The 20127-nt window shown below is 53.6% G+C and overlaps 1 protein-coding gene and 1 long non-coding RNA gene across 3 annotated transcripts in view; one reads left to right on the top strand and one right to left on the bottom strand.

Annotated features, from left to right (window-relative positions):
- The first annotated feature begins 16 nt into the window (after positions 1 to 16).
- Positions 17 to 20127, top strand: part of NOVA2 (NOVA alternative splicing regulator 2) — a 25525-nt gene continuing 5414 nt past the window's right edge. The window contains exons 1-3 of the mRNA XM_049621194.1: positions 17 to 183; positions 9250 to 9393; positions 14475 to 14641. Coding sequence (XP_049477151.1) covers positions 99 to 183; positions 9250 to 9393; positions 14475 to 14641 — 396 coding nt within the window. The 5' untranslated portion in view covers positions 17 to 98. The remainder of the gene's footprint in view (positions 184 to 9249; positions 9394 to 14474; positions 14642 to 20127) is intronic.
- Positions 7030 to 15327, bottom strand: LOC125915380 (uncharacterized). 2 transcript variants are annotated; one of them, XR_007455653.1, is made up of 4 exons: positions 14996 to 15327; positions 9264 to 9335; positions 8596 to 8728; positions 7030 to 8014 (listed from the first exon to the last, which is right to left on the bottom strand). It is a non-coding gene; the product is annotated as an uncharacterized LOC125915380 (long non-coding RNA). The 2 variants fall into 2 exon arrangements; XR_007455652.1 differs by lacking the exon at positions 14996 to 15327 and having other exon boundaries at positions 9264 to 9608.

Raw genomic sequence — 20127 nt, forward strand, 5'->3', positions numbered from 1 at the left:
CCCAGCCTCCCCAGCAGCCGTCGCCGCCGCCACAGCAGCCGCCGCCGCCGCCGCCGCAGCCGCCGCAGCAGCAGCAGCCGCCGCCCCAGGCCCCCCCCATGGAGCCCGAGGCCCCGGATTCCCGCAAGAGGCCCCTCGAAACGCCCCCCGAGGTGGTCTGCACCAAGCGCAGCAACACGGGAGGTGAGAAAGGGTTGCGGCTCGGTGTGGGGGAGTGGGCAGGGGGCCTCGTCTTTCTCCATCCTCCTCCCCCCTCCGTGGCAGGTGCAAGGGCTCTGGGGAGGGGAAGGGCGCCCCTCCCTAGTCCCGGGAGCTGAGAGGGGCGTTGGGGAGGGGGCCGGACCCCCTCCCCCTCTCGCCGCTGCCCCGGGCTGAGAGCTTTGTCTGCGATGAAAAGGGGTGGGGGGGGGGGGGGGGGGGAAGTGTCCTTGGGGGGGGCAAAGGATGGGGGGCGTGGGTCTCTCCGGGCGGGTGTCTCTGTGTCCTTGAGGGGTGTGTGATGTGACCCTTTCGGGGCAGGGGTGTTCCCGGGCTGGCGTGTCCTGGCAGGGGGGAGGGGAAGGAGTAGAGGAGGCCTGTGGACCCGGAGCTTCCCAGCCTCCCTCCCTGGGGATGTCCTGAGCAAGGGTTGTCCCAGAGGGAGGCATGAGTGGGCCATGGGCAGGATCGTGCGTGGGGACAAGCTGGGTGGGTGTGTTGGGTGAAATGGGGGAATGGATGGGTGTGTAAACCCAGGTGGGAGAACGTGTGGCTGGGACAGGTGTGTGTGTGTTTGTGTGTAAGAGGCAGGGTGAGATGAGGGGCTGGGCTCTGTGTCTGAGGCTCTCAGAGGGGTAAGTGTGGCCAGGGAAAGTGTGTGCCTGTCACCCTGGAGGGGGCTGTGGCCTTGTGACACATGAGTGAGAGGGTGTGTGTGACATGCAAGGGGGCGTGTGGGGGAAGCTGAATGGGCCAGCTTTGGGTGTGAGCCACGAGAGGGAGGCCGTGTGGATCCAGGAAGGCAGTTCCGTGTGTGTGACACAGGCGTGTCTGGGGTGGGGTGGGACCAGGAGAAGCTGGTGAGGGTATGTGACAAGAAAAGGGTGTGGGCGTGACTCCAAAGAGGCTGTGGCTGGGTGTGACACATGGAGGTGTGCAACGGTGACATCAGAGGGGGCGTGTGCGACAAGGGAAGGTGGGCGTATGACGGGAGAGGTTGGGGCTCCGTGGGTGAACTGCACGAGGGTGTGTAACAAGGGGAGGGAAGGATGGGTGCCTGTGTGACAGGGAACAGGGAACGTGTATAGATGACACCCAAGGGCTATGGAAAGGGAAGGGGTATGTGTGCGTGTGCGTGCGTGTGTGTGTGTATGTGTGTAGCTGTCACAAAGGGCGGGTGTTTGTGTGAAATGGTTGAGTGTGTAACACCAGGAATGTGAGAGTGATCTGTGTGTGAGAGAGAGACAAGGGATTGTGTGTGTGTGTGTGTGTGTGTGATGTCTGAGTGTTTGACAACACAGAAGGTGTGTGCGTGGAAGACAGACGGGAGGGCCCCTCACTGTGTGTGTGACCCGAGGAGGTAGGTGTACCAGAGAATAAAGGACAAGCTGGTAACTCTAGGGGTGCAACTCTGTGGCCAGGGACTCAGGAAGGAGGTGGGGAGTCTCGGAGACCCCAGAGGCCAGCCTATTAGCTCCCTGGATGGAGGGAGACCCCAGAGCAGCCAAGCCCCTCCCCGCGGTCACCTTGGCCAAAATCTGCTTCCTCTGGCCTTTTCCTCCGGACGGGAGAGGGATGGCCTGGGGCAGAGTGCGCTCTCCACCCCCCTCCACCCGGTGGGTGGGGTGGGGGCCTCCCGCCTCCTCCCCTCCGTTCTCTTTCCTCCCACTCCAGCCCCCCTCCCACTCCCGTCGCGGTGGGACAGGAATCGGGGACCCCCTGGCTGCCTGTGGGGGGGGGGGTGTCCGGCAGAAATCGAAGGAAAGGGAAGTTGGGGGAGGGGTGAGAGGGAATTTCCTGTCCTTCTTCCTGCTCCCCCACCCCCCAGCACACACATGAATGTGTCCCAGCCAACTTCCTTCCCTCCTTCCTGCCGCGGGCCATTCCCAGTCCCGGGGAGAGCCCGACCTGGCAGCCCAGCCCTGCCCCTGCTTGAGGAAAGGGGTCTCGTCCTTCTTTGGAAGGGACTGAGGTCCTCCAGAGCTGCCTAACGGTGGTGATGCTGTGCCAAGGACGGTCAGGCCCAAGTACTCGGCACCTACTGCCAGTCGGGCTCTGAGATATGGGTTAATTTCCCAATACAGCCCTCTGGGGGAGACGACCGGAGCTGCTTTTTCACAAGAGGAAAACAGCCTCGGCGAAACGAAGCCACTTGCCCCAAGTCACACAGCTCAGGAGTTGGTGGCGCTGGGATCTATCCAGCGCTGGGCTGCCTGGCTCCAAAGCCCGCGTGCTTAACCACCGTGCACCCGGCCTCCCTCAGCAGCGGGGAGACTGGGAGGAGCCCTTAGGGACCCTCTCCTCCAGACTCTGCCACCTCCCCTCGCGTGGACCCGCGGGGAAACTGAGGCCCGGAGCTGCAGAGGGACAGTCCTCCGTTGACGCTCAGGGGGCAGCGTTGGGCAAGGATCCGGGACTTCCATCTCAACGTTGAGGGCTTCTTGCAATAATACTGTCCCGACGCGGGGTGGGGCGGGGGGGGGGGATGCCGGGTCACCCTCGCGTCCCTTCTGAGCCTCAGGGTCACCATCTGGCAAGTGGGGAGATCCCAATAACCGCCCCGATAATAGTAATAATGACTAACATTATCATTGCTTGCTGCTTCAGAGGCAGCATTTCATGTAATTCTCCCAACACTCTGTGATGTAATAATTAATAATGCATTATAATAATGGCTAACATCTATGGTCTGCAGTGCGCCAGGAAGTATTATGGAAAATGCTTGGCACGGACCCGATCATTAATCCTTATAATTCTGTTATGTTACCCTTCTTACAGATGACAAACCGAGGCACAGAGAGGTTAAGTCATGTGCCCGAGGTCAGTCAGCTAACAAGAGGCAGAGTTGGGGTTTGAACCTGGGAGACGGGCTCCGTTCTGTGGCTAGACACGATAGTGAACCCCGTTTTCAGGCGAGGAAGCCGAGGCTCAGAGGGGTGAGGGAGTTTTCTGGGGTGTCACAGCAAGTCGTGGCAGACGGGGGGTGGGGGGGCAGATTGAGCTCCTGCCCGCAGCGCCAGCCGGCCCATTCTTGGGGGCTCGTAGGAGAGGTAGCGGCTGTTACCATTGGTGTCTGTGCGGTGTGACTGACAGAGGCCACTGGGAGGGGGACAGGCTGTCCAAGCACAGGAGGACTTGGGTGAAGAGGTTGAATGGGAACTCCAGGGGGAACCCATCAGAGACACAAGGGACTGCGGGCGGGTGGGAAAAAAAAAAAGAGGGTCCCCCCCCCCCCCCCCCCCCCCCCCCCCCGCCCAGGTACAGATGGGACTCTTTATTTACTTTTTATTTTTTTTAATGTTTATTTTATTTTATTTTTTGAGAGAGAGAGAGAGAGAGAGAGAGATAGAAACGGAGCAGGAGTGGGGTAGGGGCAGAGAGAGAGACAGACTCCGAAGCAGGCTCCAGGCCCTGAGCTGTCAGCACAGAGCCCGAGGTGGGGCTCGAACCCGCTAACCGCAAGATCACGACCTGAGCCGAAGTCGGCCGCTTAACCGACTGAGCCACCCAGGCGCCCTCAGATGGGACCCTTAAAGTGCCACTAGAATAGCAGACTGCTGACTGTATTCCCTTCTCTGTCACCCCCATACGTACAGAAACAGCCACTCTCCCCCACATGTGGGCGCGCGCGCACACCCCAGACTAGCTTAAGGCAGCGGCGTCTTGCTCCCAGCATCCCTCACTGTGTAACATCAAGACAATGTCACCAAGGGTCAAGAGCGAGACCTTCCCCCAGGGGAGGGTTCGTCGCCTCACTGCCACGTGCTTGGTGTGGGACCCTCAAGCAAGTTATTCCACGCCTCCGGGTCTCAGTCTCCGCATCTGGAAAATGGGGGCCGCGGAGATCTGCCCCTGCGCCCCTCCCGGGGCTGTCGGAGTGGGTTCAATGAGATTGTCTCTGTGAAGCACTCGGCAAAAGGCCTGGCAGATGGGAGGCCTGGCAGATGGGAGGCCTACCCTATTGCTATTAGGGTCGGGCCGCCGCCGCCTCCACGACATCGCACCCAGCCACCCTTCTCTCACCCAGAGCCCGCATCGCCCCTTCGGCCTCTCGTCCCTTGGAAGCACGCGCCACGCCCCGGTTGGACTGCATTTCTCCCACGCACGGGCACCCCCGACGTCCACAGAGAGACTTCTTCATACACCTGACGTCCCAGCCCTCCTGGGGGGGCGCCACTGCCCCCCCCGCACCCCGCCATGGCTTGCCTTTCACCAACAACACCCCCACACACACTCCCACGACAATACCAACCTCACACCCCAGCCACCTCGGAGCTCCGTGGGACACACCCACCCTCCCGTCCCCAACCCCCCCACCCAGAGCAGGTACCCCGAGCGCCGACACCCCGACGGCCGGTCCTCCCCAGACGTGCTGTGTCTGAAAACACCTCTACGACATACACCCCTTCGGGTCTGCCTTTGTCATTAATGACCCCCCCCCTTTATTTTATTATTTTTTAATGACCTCCCCCCACCCTCCACGTAAAGCCACCTCTCAGGGTCAACTCTCTGACAATAAAAAGGGCCACCCTTGCCACGGCACCCCCAATCTCTTGGGCAGCTAAACATTATTGAAGGGGAGAGGGGTATTCTTTGCCTTTTGGAAGACTCCAGAAGCATGTCTGAGGACGGTGGGCACCAAAGTTAGGGGGAGACTAGAAGGAGGAAGACAGCCCCTTCCCAAGGGGCGAATGCTTGACATTGTGGTGGGAGGAAACGATCGGGAGAGGGGAAGTTGGCATCTCGACTGCTTCGGTCCCCATCGTGGGTAAAGGGAGCTTCCTGAGTCCCAAGGGGAGCACCAAGAGCAGGGGTGGAGGTAGGTGGGTGCAGAGTTTGGGGGTTCAGACTCTACTTCGGTAGAAGGAAGAACTTTTCCACAGGGAGAGCCTTGGTTGTTCGGACTGGGTGGGAGCGCGTGAAGTCTGGGGGCTCTGGGTTCAGCGGAGGGCCCGTGGCTGCAAGGCAGGCCGGGAAATCGCGGCCTGGCTCTTTCCTGGGGGAGGCGGGGATCACATGGGAGGGAGGGGTGCCCCCGAATGAGAGGGATGTGCAGAAGATTCCGAAGAGGAGCAGAGCGGTCTGTTGGCCACACCGGGGGGACTCCTGCCCTGAGTTCTGCAGGCGGGAGGTCCCAATGGTCACTCTCCACAGGAGACGGGCCTGAGGTCGGTCTGATACGGGCACCCACCCCCCACTCCCCCGCCCAGAGCACCCATAAGATGGTTTCAGGCGGTCCATGGACCGACTTTTTTTTTTTTTTTTCCTTTTACCCTTGTATGTGTCTATGATATGCTTCGTGGGGGTGGGTGGGACGTAACCCGCCTTCAAACCCTGATTATGAGCAGCGATGTTCAAATGTCCTCTTGAAATAGATGCGTTTAAATGTTCAAAGGGAGCGGACTTGAGGGAAATGGACCGTGGGTCTTGTTCCGTGCTGTGTCACCAGCACCTAAAACGAGGCCTGGCACAGAGTGGGTGCCCAGGAAGGATTTGTTGGAGGAAGGGAGGGGAGGAGAAGGAGAGAAGGCAGTCGAGGGAGGGAGGGAGTCAGAGATGCTGGGCAGGAGAAGGGCCGCGGGGGGGGGGGGGGGGGGGGGGGGGGGGGGGGGCGGCTCGCTTCCATCAACGAGAGCTCCTTCCTCCTCCAAGAAGGAGAGAAAGGCCTGGGGCAGCCCCTACGGGGCACGTGATGAAGGAAGTGGGGTCTCCCCTTCCTCCAGTTGCCCAACAAAAACCTCAGACCTTAGGGGCTCGTCTCCCCGTTTGGGCCAGACGCTGTGAGAACTCTACTTGTGTTCCTGACATCAGCATCGCTAGCGATCGGGATGGAGGTAATGAGAGCTAACGTTTCTCAAGGGCTCTACGTGCCCGAGACCATCCCAAGTGCTTTATGATTTATCATTTAACGAGTTGCCGTAGCCCTAGGAGGTAGTGCTCTCATGTCCCCATTCTATCAGTGAGAAAACTGAGGCCCGGAGAGGTGAGGCGGCTTGCCCAAGGCCACGCGGCCTGTCAGTGGCAAAATTCACACTCTGTCGAGGGCTGTTTCTGCGGCTTCAAAGGGAGATTCCTGGGAAAGTGTGAGACAGAGGGAACAGAAAACGGGGTGTGTGTGTGGGGGGGGGGGGGAATCCGCTTTATTTCGAACAGAGGAATACCTTCCATCTTTAAGAGGGGGGTTTGCGGAGGGGGGGGCGGCGCCTGGGTGGCTCAGTCGGGTAAGCGTCCGACTTCGGGCTCAGGTCGTGATCTCGCGGTTTGTGAGTTCGAGCCCCGCATCAGGCTCTGTGCTGACGGCTCAGAGCCTGGAGCCTGCTTTGGCTTCTGTGTCTCCTCGTCTCTCTCTGCCCCTCCCCTGCTCATGCTCTGTCTCTCTCTGTCTCTCAATAATAAATGAACGTTAAAAAAAAAAAAAAAAAAAAAAAAGAGGGAAGTTCAGGATGAGGCCCCTGGCTGGAGAGAAGAGTGGCAATGAAGTCAAAGAAGGAAAAAGAGGTTGGAACCCTTGTGAGAACGCCCTCCCCATCTTTCTGAGCCTCCCGGAGGTGGAGAGCTGGCCCCCCATCTCTGTGGCAGGTTTAGGGGCAGCGTCAGGCAAGGGGCCACCTCTGTGAGCCCAGAGAAGAAAGCGAATTCAGGAGGGGGGGGGTCAGGATGATCGATGGGAAGGCACTCTGGGGGACTAATTACCTAATAGGTTTAATGGTCTGATGAGGCAAGTTTAAGAGGATTGCCTTGGGCTCAGGGCAACCCCTTCATTCTGGACCCTCTCGCCATGCCTGCAAAGCCACATCCAGCCCCTATACCCCCATCTTAACGCATCGGGGAGTTCAGAACCTTCCGTCTTAAGGGATCAAGCAGAGGTGGGCAGGGCTCCCAGCCCCCCACCCTGCCCCCACTTTTACCAGAACAGTTTCTCTTTTCTGCTCTGTGTGTTGGAGTTTCATGTGAGACATTGAAAATAGGTTTCCTTTGGTTAAAAGAAAAAAATTAAAAAACCACTGAGGATGGTTTAAGACCTTAAGCTTTGGAAGCAGAATGGCCTGGTCCCTCCCTTCCTTTCCCCTGGGTTTATTGCATACCTACTATGTGCCAGGCACCACACGAGTCCCTGGGACACGAGGGTGAGCTCCAGTGACATGACCCACAATGGGCCTTCTGTGATACATTGCTCTGAAGGCATAAGACAGGGAGGAGGGATCCACTCCTCCTCTGGGTTCCAGGAAAGCTTCCAAGAAGAAGCAATATTTGAGTGAGGGCCTGAAGGACAAGAGGAATTCACTGTGGAAGGGGAGTTCCAAGCAAAGCGAATGTGCAAAGGCCCTGAGGTGGGGGGGGGGCGGAGGGAACGTTTGAGGAGCAAAGCTATGTCTGATGGTCTGATGCACATAGTGGAAGATGAGGACGTGATGCTGGAAAGAAATGCAGGGCCAAATCACAGAGGATCTTCTACTGAGAAGTCTCCAGAATTCCCACCCTATGAGAACTTAGGGGCAACAGTTTGGTTAGAAGGTAGGAGAGGTTAGGCATGTGCCTTGAGTGCATTCACAAAGTGCTTTACACATGACCGAGAAGACTGGTCCATAAAAAAGAATGGCCACAGTCCCACAGTGGCCACTGTCACCACCTGTAGGTCTTGGAGACTGTCCTTGAGTGTGTTGGTCTTAGCTAGCACGATCGGAAGGTGCTAAGCAAGTGGGGGCCAAGAAGGAAGCAGGATTGCATTGGACCCTCAAGCCAGTGGCTGTCTTGGTGCCCTTGAGCAGCTGACCTTGGGCTGGTGCCTTCACTGTCTCTGCGCCTCAGTTTCCTCCTACGTAAAAATGGAGCTCGTTACGCCCACCTCGTTGGGAGTTGTAGGGAATGGTTGAGGTCAAGCTTGCGAAGCACAGTGCCGGGTCCCTATTGAGTGCTGAGAACATCTCTGGAGTCCAGCCCTCCTCCCCACACCCCTCAGTGGTTCCACCAGTCAGATCGCCATTACTCCTGCCTCATGAGCATCAGAGGGATCTTCTTGAAACTTAAGTCAGACCCCATCCCTCCTCTGCTCATAGCCTTCCCATGCTTCCCATCTCACTGGGAGTAAAAACCAAAGACCTCACCGTGGTCCACAAAGTTCTACAGCCCACCACTACCACCACCCCTCCCGGCCCTCCCCTCCCTCCGCTCTCCCCCTCTCTTCCTCAGCCCCACCGACACCGGCTGCCTCACTTTCCCTCGGACAACTCAGACACGATCCCACCCCAGGGCCTTTGCACTTGCTCCCCCAGAGAGCCACATGGTTCCCTTCCCACCTCCACAGCCTGGAGGCAGCGTATCACAACGGTCGCCAGGTTGGGTTCAAATCTCAGCACTGCCACCTACTAGCTATGTAATCTGGGGCCATCATGTTACCTTTGTTTCCTTGTCTGTAAAATGGGCTTTCAAAAAGTACGTCTTTCATGGCGCCAGTGTGGAAATTCAAAGAACTGGTATGCCTACAGTAGTTGGAACAGAGGTTAGCATGTCCTGGGTTCTGTAGAAGGGTCTGTTAAACAGAGAATGCCACGTTCTTGGGGAGGGCTTTCCCGGCTAGCGGATCTGACCCTGCAGCTCTCCCTACAACCCCTATCTCCTTTTCCTGCCCCTTTTTGTTTCCTTGGCATACTGTCTGTCTCCCCCCCCCCCCTCCCGCCACCCTTCTAGAAGAATGTAGCTGTGTGAGCTCTTGGCTGAATCGCCCAAACTCTTTCGGTCTTATTTGCCTCATTGGCTTGCGAAATCAGGGAGTTTGTCTGCTTCCCTCAGGGCTGTTTCGCTAAGACAGTGCCAAGCGGGCGGTAACAGGTGCTCGGGAACTATTTGTGGAATGAATGAGTGAGTGAGTGAGTGAGTGAGTGAATGAGTGAACATCATTATTTGTGTTATTTTCCCCACTGCTATTCTCATGATCATGGCCCCTGTGTGTTCCTGGGATGCCGGTGGTTTCCTGTGCCCACAACCATACCGAAGATGAAGACCCCTTCCCCTGACTCCCTCACTCCCCCCCCCCTCCGTGTGCCCCTGCAGAGGAAGGCGAATACTTCCTGAAGGTGCTGATCCCCAGCTACGCAGCAGGCTCCATCATTGGCAAGGGCGGGCAGACCATCGTACAGCTGCAGAAGGAGACAGGAGCTACCATCAAGCTCTCTAAGTCCAAAGACTTCTATCCGGGTGAGCCCTGGCCCAGGACTCTGCCCTAGGCCTCCTGTCCTCCCACCTGGGTCCTGGATAAGCGGCAAGAGCTGCCCTTGGGGCAGTAAGAGTGATGGGGGGCCTCCCCCTCCTAAGGGGACAGAGCTGCTCTCAGCCCCAGGGGCCAGGCCTGAGCAGATGGGGGTGGGGGCAGGGCAAGACAATGGGCCTGCTGCATATTCATGAGCTCATTTGCATGGTGTGCTCGCAGATGTGCCCCTTCCCACACACCTGCCCCTTTGGGTCAGTTGGAGTTGCTGGAGGGGGGTGGGCAGGGAGGCAGGTGTCAGGGTGGCCCTTGGGGCGTGGGGGGGGGGCAGCCATCCGTGTGCACACCCCCGCCGCTTCTTGCCCCCACTCTCCCCCTGTGGATTTCTCTGTTACCCCATCTTGCCCAGTCCGGGCCGCTCTGGTTTTCTCTGTGTCATTCTTCCTATGTCCTTCTCATTCTGCTTCTGACTTTCCCAATCTCTTGTTCCCTGAGTCTCCATCCCCACCCGCCCTCTGTCCACCTCCTCCGGCTCTTCTTTTTGCTTCTATCTCTCTGATTCTGTTGGGACCCCCTCACCTCTCGTTCCCATCGGTCGGTCCGTCTCTGCTTTTCCTCTTCTCTCCCTCCCTCCTCTTTCCCCCTCTTCCTCCCTTCCCACCCCTCTCCCCAACTTTTCCTTTCCCTCCACCTCTCGTGGTCTCACGTTTTTCTTTCTCTTACTCCTTAACTCTCTCCGGCCAGTCGTGCACTCAACCAGTGTTTCTTCGATAGCACCCCTCAACGGGGTCACTCTGCCGGATTGCCCCTCATTTCTCCCTGCCTCTGCTCACCCGTCTCTCCTTTTAGGTTTCCTTCTCAGTCTCAGCCCCCTTCATGGGTTTCCTTTCCTTTCTCCAAACCCAGCGTCTTTTCTGCCTGTCCTCCAGCTCTCTCTCTCCCACAACCATAACATTTTCAAGGCCCCTCCACTCCCTCTAATCCTTCTGCGTATATCACCTCCCACTTCTCTCCCTCCCAAGACCAATGCCTGGGCTTCGACATCCAGGAATCCAGGGAAGGCCCCCAGAATTGCATCTTTGGTCCAGAGCTGGCTCTAGTTCATCCTTAATCCCCTTGGACTTTTTAGGTCAAACACCAGAGCTGTAGCCCAGGGTCAGGGCACATTCATATATTCATATTCTCTCTCTCTCTCTCTCTCTCTCTCTCTCTCTCCCCCTCCTCCCTCCTCCACCCGCCCTGCCTCCCATCTCACTAAGCAGCTTTGGCAAGAGGTTTAGAGAACAGTCCAGGGAACCAGGCACACACACACACACGCACACACACACACACACACACCCGCCGCTTTCCTCTTCCACCCTGGCCCAGTTTCCCCCGCACCCCCCTAGGCCCACAAGATACGGATAAGAACCTGTACCTGGGGCATTTATCCGAGGACACTTGGTTCCTTACTCCTGGATCACATTGTGTGACATGAGACACATCATCTCCTCCCATCTCAGTGACACAGCCCACAGGCCAGGCAGCTGAGATCCCCAGAGGATGGGACGGTCATTGGCTCTCTTGGGCCAAATACCATTCACACAGGCAGCGTGAGCCAGCAACTCCCCCCAGCCCCAGGACATGCGGCCAGCGCGCGCACACACACACACACACACACACACCCCATTCCTGACATGGAACTTCTAGATCGTCTGGCACGTGCCGGCTCTTGACTCAGAGGTACAGGACACAGCCCTCTAATCCTAGTCCTGCCCCCAGGACTTCCCACGAACCACAGGAACACGAGAAATGAGAATGCTACTGCTTGAGACCATCAGCTTATTTCCCTCTGCTCCTGGCTAACCCCCTTTCATTAATTTATTCACCCCACATCTGCTGGACACCTACTGTATGGACAGCGATGAGGACACAGCCGTGACTGAGATGTCCCGCCCTTTCCCTCACAGATCTCACAGCCCAGGGGGGAAGACAGGCGGAACACCTTCACTGACCCAGCATGGTCAGGGCTAAGAGGGGGAAGGCCAGAGGGTGGTGGCAGCCCGGCCAGGGCACCTGACCCAGCCTAGAAAGGTCAGGGAGGGCTTCCTGGAGGAGGGGCCCAGGACAATAAGTAAGAGTGAGCTAGATAAAAGCAGGGAAGAGCACTCCAGGAAGATGAACTGGCATGTTCAAAGACCGGAGGGGTAGTTGGTTCATTGTGACTGAAGCATCCAGAACAGATGACGAATGACAATGGTAACATCCAGAGGGCCCTTTAGGCCTTATGGGTTCACACACAATCACACAGACAGATGGACACACACACACACACACACACACACACACGGCACTTGTGTTCACTACGTGAAACAAAAACCCGCCTGACCTTTAACCCCAGGGGAGGGGCAGAACCCAAAGGGTGTCCCCTCCTTGGTACAGGAAGCTCCAAGCCCCAGATTCCATCCTTCCAGATCATATGTGGAGAAACTGAGACCCAGAAAGCAGGTGCACAGACTTCTGTACATCCACTCAGGCACCCTAGAGTGATTCCTAAACTCCTTCTGATTTTGAGCATTTGCCCAAAACTCTGTCCCCAGAAAAAAAAAGAAAGAAAAGAAAAACGCACAGACACACACACTTCAAAAAAAAATTATTGATTTATAAAATAGTTGCCTTAAAGTGCAAAATCTTAAGTGAGTACCTAGTAAATCCATACACATTCTTTTTTACTATGAAAAATACAAAAGCAAAAATGTAACCATTTTGTGCCTTTCCCCCAACACACACACACACACACACACACACACACACTCTCCACACACTCCATATCTAGCACAGGGTGTCTCAGTGGTTAAAAGCCCAGGCTCTGAAGCCAGACGCCTGCATTCAAAACCCTGAACTTTCACTACTGGCTGAGTGAACTTGGACAAATCCCAAACCTTCTCTGTGCCTCAGTGTCCTTAGCAGTAAATCAAGAATCATCGTGCTGCCTACCTCATCCTTTAAGTGCACGAATATATACCGAGTGCTCAGATCGGTGCCTAATACTTGGTATTTTGGAAGCGCCAGCTGTCATTACTGGACGCTCTTTCAGGGGTTAACCGAACCCCTTCCCCCACAAAGCCCTTGTGGACCCCAGTTAAGAACGACAAAGAGCGGGAAGTCACAGACTCCTGAGCTGGAAGGGAGCCACGCAGAAATGGAGAGAGGAGCCACTCTAGCCAGGCTGTCCCTAGGGCCACCCCGCCCCCCCCCCCCCAGTTCCCACCCTGACCCACACCCTTTCCTATTTACACCCAGACGGAGGCAGCCTGCACGCTGACTCACCCTTGGCTCAGACCAATCCATTGTTCTGGGGTTGGGGGGAATAAGAGTGAGTAACGGCGGCCCAAAGGATATGGGGGATGTCAAGTACACAAGTGACCCAAGACAGTGATGCCCAGATGCATGGAGAGACTGCCAGATGCCAGGCTGAGACATGGCAAGGGAGGGGTCAGAGTGGAAACACCATCGTGCTGCACTAGAACGCCCACAGGACGCCAGACACTCACCCCCAGATGTCCCAGACGCCCGGGCACACGAAGCCCGGCACACACTCAAGACCTTCTACAAACCCAGGGAGCTAATGGTCCTGCCGGCAGAGTCCCACCCCGGGAGAGAGACAGATACCGGTTCCACACACGAAACATGCCTGGCTCCCCCGGGCACTCATACAATTGTCACACGGACCAGTCATAGTTGAACACCTAGAGGTTGTCTCTTTCTTGCCAACACTCCCACTGACATCCAGTCTCAAAGTGATACACACTCGTCACACAGCCTCAATGCTGCTTCATGAGATTCTTTGTTTCTGTGTCTCAAACTCTCATGTTCTACCAGCCCGGTTCTCACCAATAGTATACATACCCTTGAACTTCACAGTGACATCCAAGTCTTTCCCCTGCATAACAGTGCACATATCTTTACTGGATTCACTATGTCACGCGGTCTCTCCCACTCTTTCTCTTACACACATACACAGATAAAGATAATTTAGCCAGTCCTGCCCAAGTATACACATGCATGTATGTGTGTGCGCGCACACACACACACACACACACACACCACTCACTCAAACAGCCTAAGAGATATATTCACACTGGTTAGAGTATCACCCAGAGTCTCTGTCCCACACACATATATCCCAACACCACCCAGAGTTGGCTTCTCTTCTCCTAGCTGTCTCCCCACCTCTGATACACACACACACACACACACACACGCACGCACGCACACACACGCACACACAATAAGCATGCCTAGATTAGAACCACAGCCAATATCTAGGTGATCTCCAGCAAAGGCATCCACCCCACCCTCCTTTCTCCATCCCTGAGTTCCTGCCCTTCCACAAGTTGCCTCCTCTCTCCCCTGTCCACCCCCTTGCCCTCCCCCACCCTTCAGCCCTCCATCTGGTGGGTCCAAGCAGGCACTCAGGCCTCTCTTCTGCCTCCCCCATCCCCCAGCCCTTCCCCATCCTCTCCAAAAGCCCAGAGGCCTTCGCTGCAGGCTTTCAGGGGTTGCCACGGCAACGGGGCTTCGTCCCTCGTCCCCCTGGGGGGTGGGCTGAGGACCCGGCCAGCCAGACCGATAAGGGGGTTCCAGTTACTGTGGCAACCGTTGCAGGCCTGAGCTCTTTCCGCTTCTGGGGGGGGGGGTTGGTTGGAGGGAGGGAGTGAATGGTTGCCAGAGCAACCGGGAGCCGGCAAGGACTGGGAAGAGGCAGCTGAGCCCTGTCTCCCCTGCCCAGGGCTGCTGTGGGCATCGCAAAGCACTTAAGCATCATCCTTCCATCCCCCTGGGGTTGTTTTGGGGGAGGGACACGAAGTACAGATTATGAAACAGGCATTCCACTCACTTTTCCAGCTACTCATCATGGCCTGAGAACCCTGGATGCCAGCTTCCCCAGGCTTACTTACCATGTGATCTGGGCCCAGTCAGGTTCACTTTCTGGACCTAGGTTTTCTCTTTCCATTAAGTGGGACCTGTCTCCCAGGAATTTTCCTATTCCTGTCTGATGAGTGTGCCCTCTCTCTCCCTTGCTCAACAGGAACCACAGAGCGAGTATGCCTGGTACAGGGCACAGCAGAGGCCTTGAATGCTGTGCACAGCTTTATTGCTGAGAAGGTCCGAGAAATCCCACAAGCAATGACCAAGCCTGAGGTGGTCAACATCCTTCAACCCCAAACCACGATGAACCCCGACAGAGCCAAGCAGGTCAGCAGGGGCAAAGGCTGGGTTTCTGTAAAACCGGTGAGGTTCGGAGAAGACACTTCTCCCATACCACTGAGTTACTGTGGAAGTTTAATGGGGTAACGCCGATAAGAGGTTTGTCAATCAAATACATGGTAGTAGTTAGTTAGTCCTATTATTAGGGAATCAGCCTAGGGACTCCAAAACTCTTGGAGTGGGCTTGATTCAGAGAAAGAGTGAAAGTTTGGGAGAATTTGGCCCAGACAGCCCCCCCCCTCCAACTTATCCCTCCTTCCTGGGATTCTCTAGACCCTCTCTTTCCTTCCACCTCATCCCATTGTCTCCCAGAGCAACCTGCCTCCCACTTCCTGTTCTCACCGGAAGTGGCTTCAGTGACAGCCCATCCTCATCCAGAAGAGTTTAGAAATGACTTCATACTCCCTCTCTCCATGAATTATTGTATGAGAGTAGCCACCATTTTGGAGAAGTGGTATTTCGCTAGCGAGAGAGAAGGCACGTCCCTCTCCTACACAGCGCTCTCTAGGAGGGATGAAAGGAGGAGGGCCGGTCCTCTTGGTTGCCTCAGTTACTGGGAAGCGGTGGCGTAGGGGCGTGGCAGCGAGGGGACCAATCACTCTCCCAGCCTCTCTGGTTGCCATGACCACGGCGCTCACCGGGCAGGTGGGCTTGCGGCAGGGGCCCTGGAAGCGTGGCCCCGAATGGGTAGGAGGCGGAGGGGAAGGGAACTGCGCGCACTCCTGCTTCTCTCTCCCTTTCCCCGCTCCCATATACTTGAGCAGACGAGGCAAAGGGGAGAGAGTCCCTGGCAGGAAGACAGGCCACTTGTGAGGGTTCCTTAACGTCTGCCTAGAAGCAAAGACAAGAGACAGACCCTCGGTAAAGGAATCTGGAATTTTTGGGAATTCTTGTTGCCCTGAGATGGGAGAAACCACGGACCTGAGTTCCCCCAAGCTCCTGGGAAAACGGTGGGCGGAAAACCCTGGAAGAATGCTGCCTAGCGGATCGTTCCCAAAAAAGACTTCGGGCTTGGGGGTTTGGAGCGCGGCTGCTGTCCTTGGTGCTGAAGCGTCTCTGCCCGGTCTCTCCCGATTCCCTTCCCACGGGCAGGCCACAGTTTACACACAGTTTACAGGGTCGCAAGGATATTGCCTCTTCCCTCTGCCTTGGTGGCGGCCTCAAAGGGCTCCAAGTTCACGAAGAGTTTGCACATGTTGCAGAGAAATGGGGTCAGCACCATCTGCGCCTGATCCTTCCACCCCACCCCCTAATCCACAGGAATTCAGAGGTAGTGGAATCGAAAGGTTATAGAACCAGGATTTTTCCTCCCCTTACTTATTACTGGGGGGCTTCAAAGAATGAAAGAGTTGAGACTGAAGGCTCAGGCTCTGGAGTCAGATGTTGAGTTGAATCTTACTCTGATAATGTACTTCTTACCTGTGCGACCTTGAACAAGTGACTTGATTTCTCCATGCCTCAAATTTTCTCATCTGCAAAATGAGATTCACTAGGGTACCTACTGAAGGGCAGTGATTAGTGCTCCCTGGTTTTTAAAAAAGCACATAGCATGTATGCCTAATACATAGAAAGTTCTCAAAAAATGTTAGCTGCCGTTATTAGGGGATTTTTAGGTCGGGAGATGGGTCTCCTCTCTTTCTACATTGGACTTGCTGTGTTACTCTGGGTCCCTTTCCCTTCTGTAAGCCTCAGTTTCCTTTCTTTACAGTGTGGAAGCTGGGCCAAATCAGGGATTATAAATTGAAATGCCTCCAAGATTCAGCAAGGGAACATAAAGAATTGAGGACTCTGGCCTCGTCAGAGAGATATAATGCCCTAAACGGGGCAGCTGCTACTCAGCTCCACTTAATTCTTGCCTTTTGGGAATGTAGACAAAGTGTGGCCACATCTTCCACATTTTTCAAAAGAAGCCAGAAATATTTGAAATCGACTCATTTTTAAAGGTTGGCTCAGTCTTAAAAACACTATGTATGGGGCACCTGGGTGGCTCGGTCGGTTAAGCATCTGACTCTTGATCTCAGCTCAATTCTCGATCTCAGGGTCGTTGAGTTCAAGCCCCACACTGGGCTCCACACTGGGCATGGAGCCGACTTAAAAACAAAACAAAACAACTATGTGGCTGTGGGCTGCCTATGGCCCGAGGACCATCAGTTTGCCACCTCTGGACTACACCAGTGGTTCTCAGCCCTGGCTATCTTATCCTCTAGGTAGCATAGAATGCAGATTCCTGGGTCCCAGCCCAGAGCCACTGAATCAGAATTTCTGGGGTGAAGACTTGGGACTCTGAACACAGATTCTGGACTGGGATCAGATCCTGGCTCTATTACTTACTATCTGTGTGACCTTGAGCAAGTTATTTAGCCTCTCTTGCCTCTGTTTTCCAATCCATAAAATGTGATAATAGTACCTAACCTATGCTTGTAGGATGGTTATAGAAATTAAGTAAATTACTCTACAGAAGTGTTTACAGCAGTGTCTGGCCTATGGAAGCACTGTTAGCTTCTGCTATTATCATCATCATCATCATCATCATCATTATCATTATTACTATTTGAAAATTTCCACAGACTTGCAAATCATGGAGACAGATGGTCTCTCAGGTCTTTCTGGCCCTAAAACTCCTACAGTTCTATGGCTCTGTGATTTCAAGATTCTAGACATACATTATTCTAAAACTCTGTCCATGAAACTGCACCTTGCGATCTCTCTAAGATGCTGTGGTTCTACCACCTGACCCTATCATGAAGACAGCTACCATTTTCTGAGGGCTTCCCATGTGGGCAGGCATTCCCATCACTGAATGTTCCCAATAGTCATACGGAGTAGTAGTGGTTGTGTCGGTGCTGGAGATAAGGAAACTGAGGCACAGAGAGGTGAAGGCATTTGCTCTTACCATGTTTTGGTGAACAATTACGTCATCCTTTTGCCCTCTGAAGTGCTGTATCATACTAAATACCTCTTTACTCTTAGGTCTGGTTTTGTGCATTCTGTTCTATCTGCTTGACTTGTCTGACATTTTTCTGATGATATATATATATTTTTTAATAACGGCTGTGTTGAGATATAATTCGCATGCTGTAAAGTTCACCATCTTAACGTATACAATTTATTGGTTGTTCAGTATACTCACAAAGCTGTGCGTCGATCACCTAATGTAATTCCAAAACGTCTTCACCACTCCAAAAAGAAGACTCATACCCCTTGGCAGTCACAGCCATTCCCTAGCCCCACTCCCTGTCCCTCCCAACCACTAACCTACTTTTGGTGTCTATGGATTTACCTATTCTGGATGTTTTATATAAATTGAATGATATAATATGTGGCCTTTGGTGTCTGGCTTCTTTCCCGTAGCCTCATGTTTTCAAGATTAATCCGTATTGTAGGGGCGCCTGGGTGGCTCAGTCGGTTAAGCGTCCGACTTCGGCTCAGGTCATGATCTCACGGTCTGTGAGTTCGAGCCCCGCGTCGGGCTCTGTGCTGACAGCTCGGAGCCTGGAGCCGGGAGCCTGCTTCCGATTCTGTGTCTCCCTCTCTCTCTGACCCTCCCCTGTTCATGCTCTGTCTCTCTCTGTCTCAAAAATAAATAAACATTAAAAAAAATTTAAAAAAAAAGATTAATCCGTATTGTAACATAGACCAAAACTTCCTTGTTTTTTTATGGCCAAATAATACTTCACTCGATGGAGAGACCACATTTTGTTTGTCTATCAGTTGATAGTCCTTTGGGTTGTTTCTACTTTTCAGCTATTATGAATAATGCTGCTAGGAACATGTGTGGGCATAGTTTTCCGTTCTTTGGGGTATATACATATGAATGGAATCGGGTCAGATGATATGTTTAACTTTTTGAAGAACTGTTAGACCATTTTTAAAGTGACTGTGCCACAGATGTGAGATGTAAATCCAGGTCTGCCCATGGGGGTAACAGCCATTTCCTGAGTACCTACTATGAGCACATATTAACTGGCTGCTCACATGGCACCTAACTTAGCACATAGCAGGTGCTCAGAAAATGCTGCTGGTTTGAAACGGATGATGATATGCCCATAAGAGCCAAGCAGAAACATAACTAAGGGGCAGTAGTTCCTTACTGAAGCTCATCATCCCATGAATGATCTCAGGCCTCACACAAATTCTGTGGAGGAGGAATGAATAGCCCCATTTTACAGACGAGAAAACGGAGTCTCAAAGAGGGTATGTCCCTTGCCCAGCATTAGTGGTAGAGCCAGGATGTTGAACCCGAGATCACCAATATATAAAAACTAGGGTGCTTCCCATTCTACAAATCAGAATTTCCAATTAATCTAGAAAACTTGTATCAGGCTGAGTTTTCTCCCTCCCTGCCTACACACACACACACACACACACACACCACCACCACCACCACCACCAGGTGAGATACACCTGGCCTCCTCCATCCAGTTCCATTCCTGCTTGGTCCTGTGGACACATTATTGTTCCTTCTTCCATCCATCCATCCATCCATCCATCCACACACTTTTTGCTGTATGCGTACCAGGCATTCCCCGAGGCCCCAAGAACCCAGTAGTCAACAATCCAGACAAAAATCTCCACCCTTGTGGATCTTACATTCTTTCTTGGGGACACCAAAAACCAGAAAATGAATAAAATAAGTAAATGGCAGAGAGTGAAAGTGCTATGAAGAAAAATAAAGCAGGAAAGAGGAGGAAAGAGCACTGGGGCATTTTTTTCTCCTTTTTATTTTGAAAATGTTTAAAAGTAACACAGTGAACTCTACACACTGCACTTACATTCACCAATTGTTAACATCTGCTTTACCTCTTCACACACACACACACACACACACACACTGGTTGGTTTCATTTGTGTGTTTGTTGGGTTGTTTCTTTATTTTTGCTGATCCACTTGAGAATAAGTATAAACGTCATGACTCTTCACCCCTACATTCTTCAGCATGCGTCTCCCAAGACTAAGGGCGTGTCCTATATTGTTATGTTACTATTATCACACCGACAAAAGCTAACACCAATTCCATACTTTAGGTTAATAAAAAGTTCATATTCACATTGTCCCCAAATATCTTTTATATCTATAAAGTATTTTTCTTAAAAAAAAATTTTTTTTAAGGTTTGTTTTTGAAAGAGAGAGAGAGAGATAGCGCCAGCAGGGGAGGGGCAGAGAGAGGGAGACACAGAATCCGAAGCAGGCTCCAGGCTCTGAGCTGTCAGCACAGGGCCCAATGCGGAGCTTGAACCCTTGAACCGAGAGATCATGACCTGAGCTGAAGTTGGACGCTTAACCGACTGAGCCACCCAGGCACCCCTATAAAGTATTTTTCTATCCAAGAATATTCATGCATTGCATTGGGTTGTTATGCCTCATTACTCTCTTTTAATCTAGAATAGCCTAACATATATTAGACTATATATTTTAGTCTATACATTACATAGACTATATACTTATAAATATAGTCTAATATATATAAGACTATA

The sequence above is a fragment of the Panthera uncia genome (genome assembly GCF_023721935.1).
Source record: "Panthera uncia isolate 11264 chromosome E2 unlocalized genomic scaffold, Puncia_PCG_1.0 HiC_scaffold_19, whole genome shotgun sequence".
Taxonomy (NCBI): Eukaryota; Metazoa; Chordata; class Mammalia; order Carnivora; family Felidae; genus Panthera; species Panthera uncia.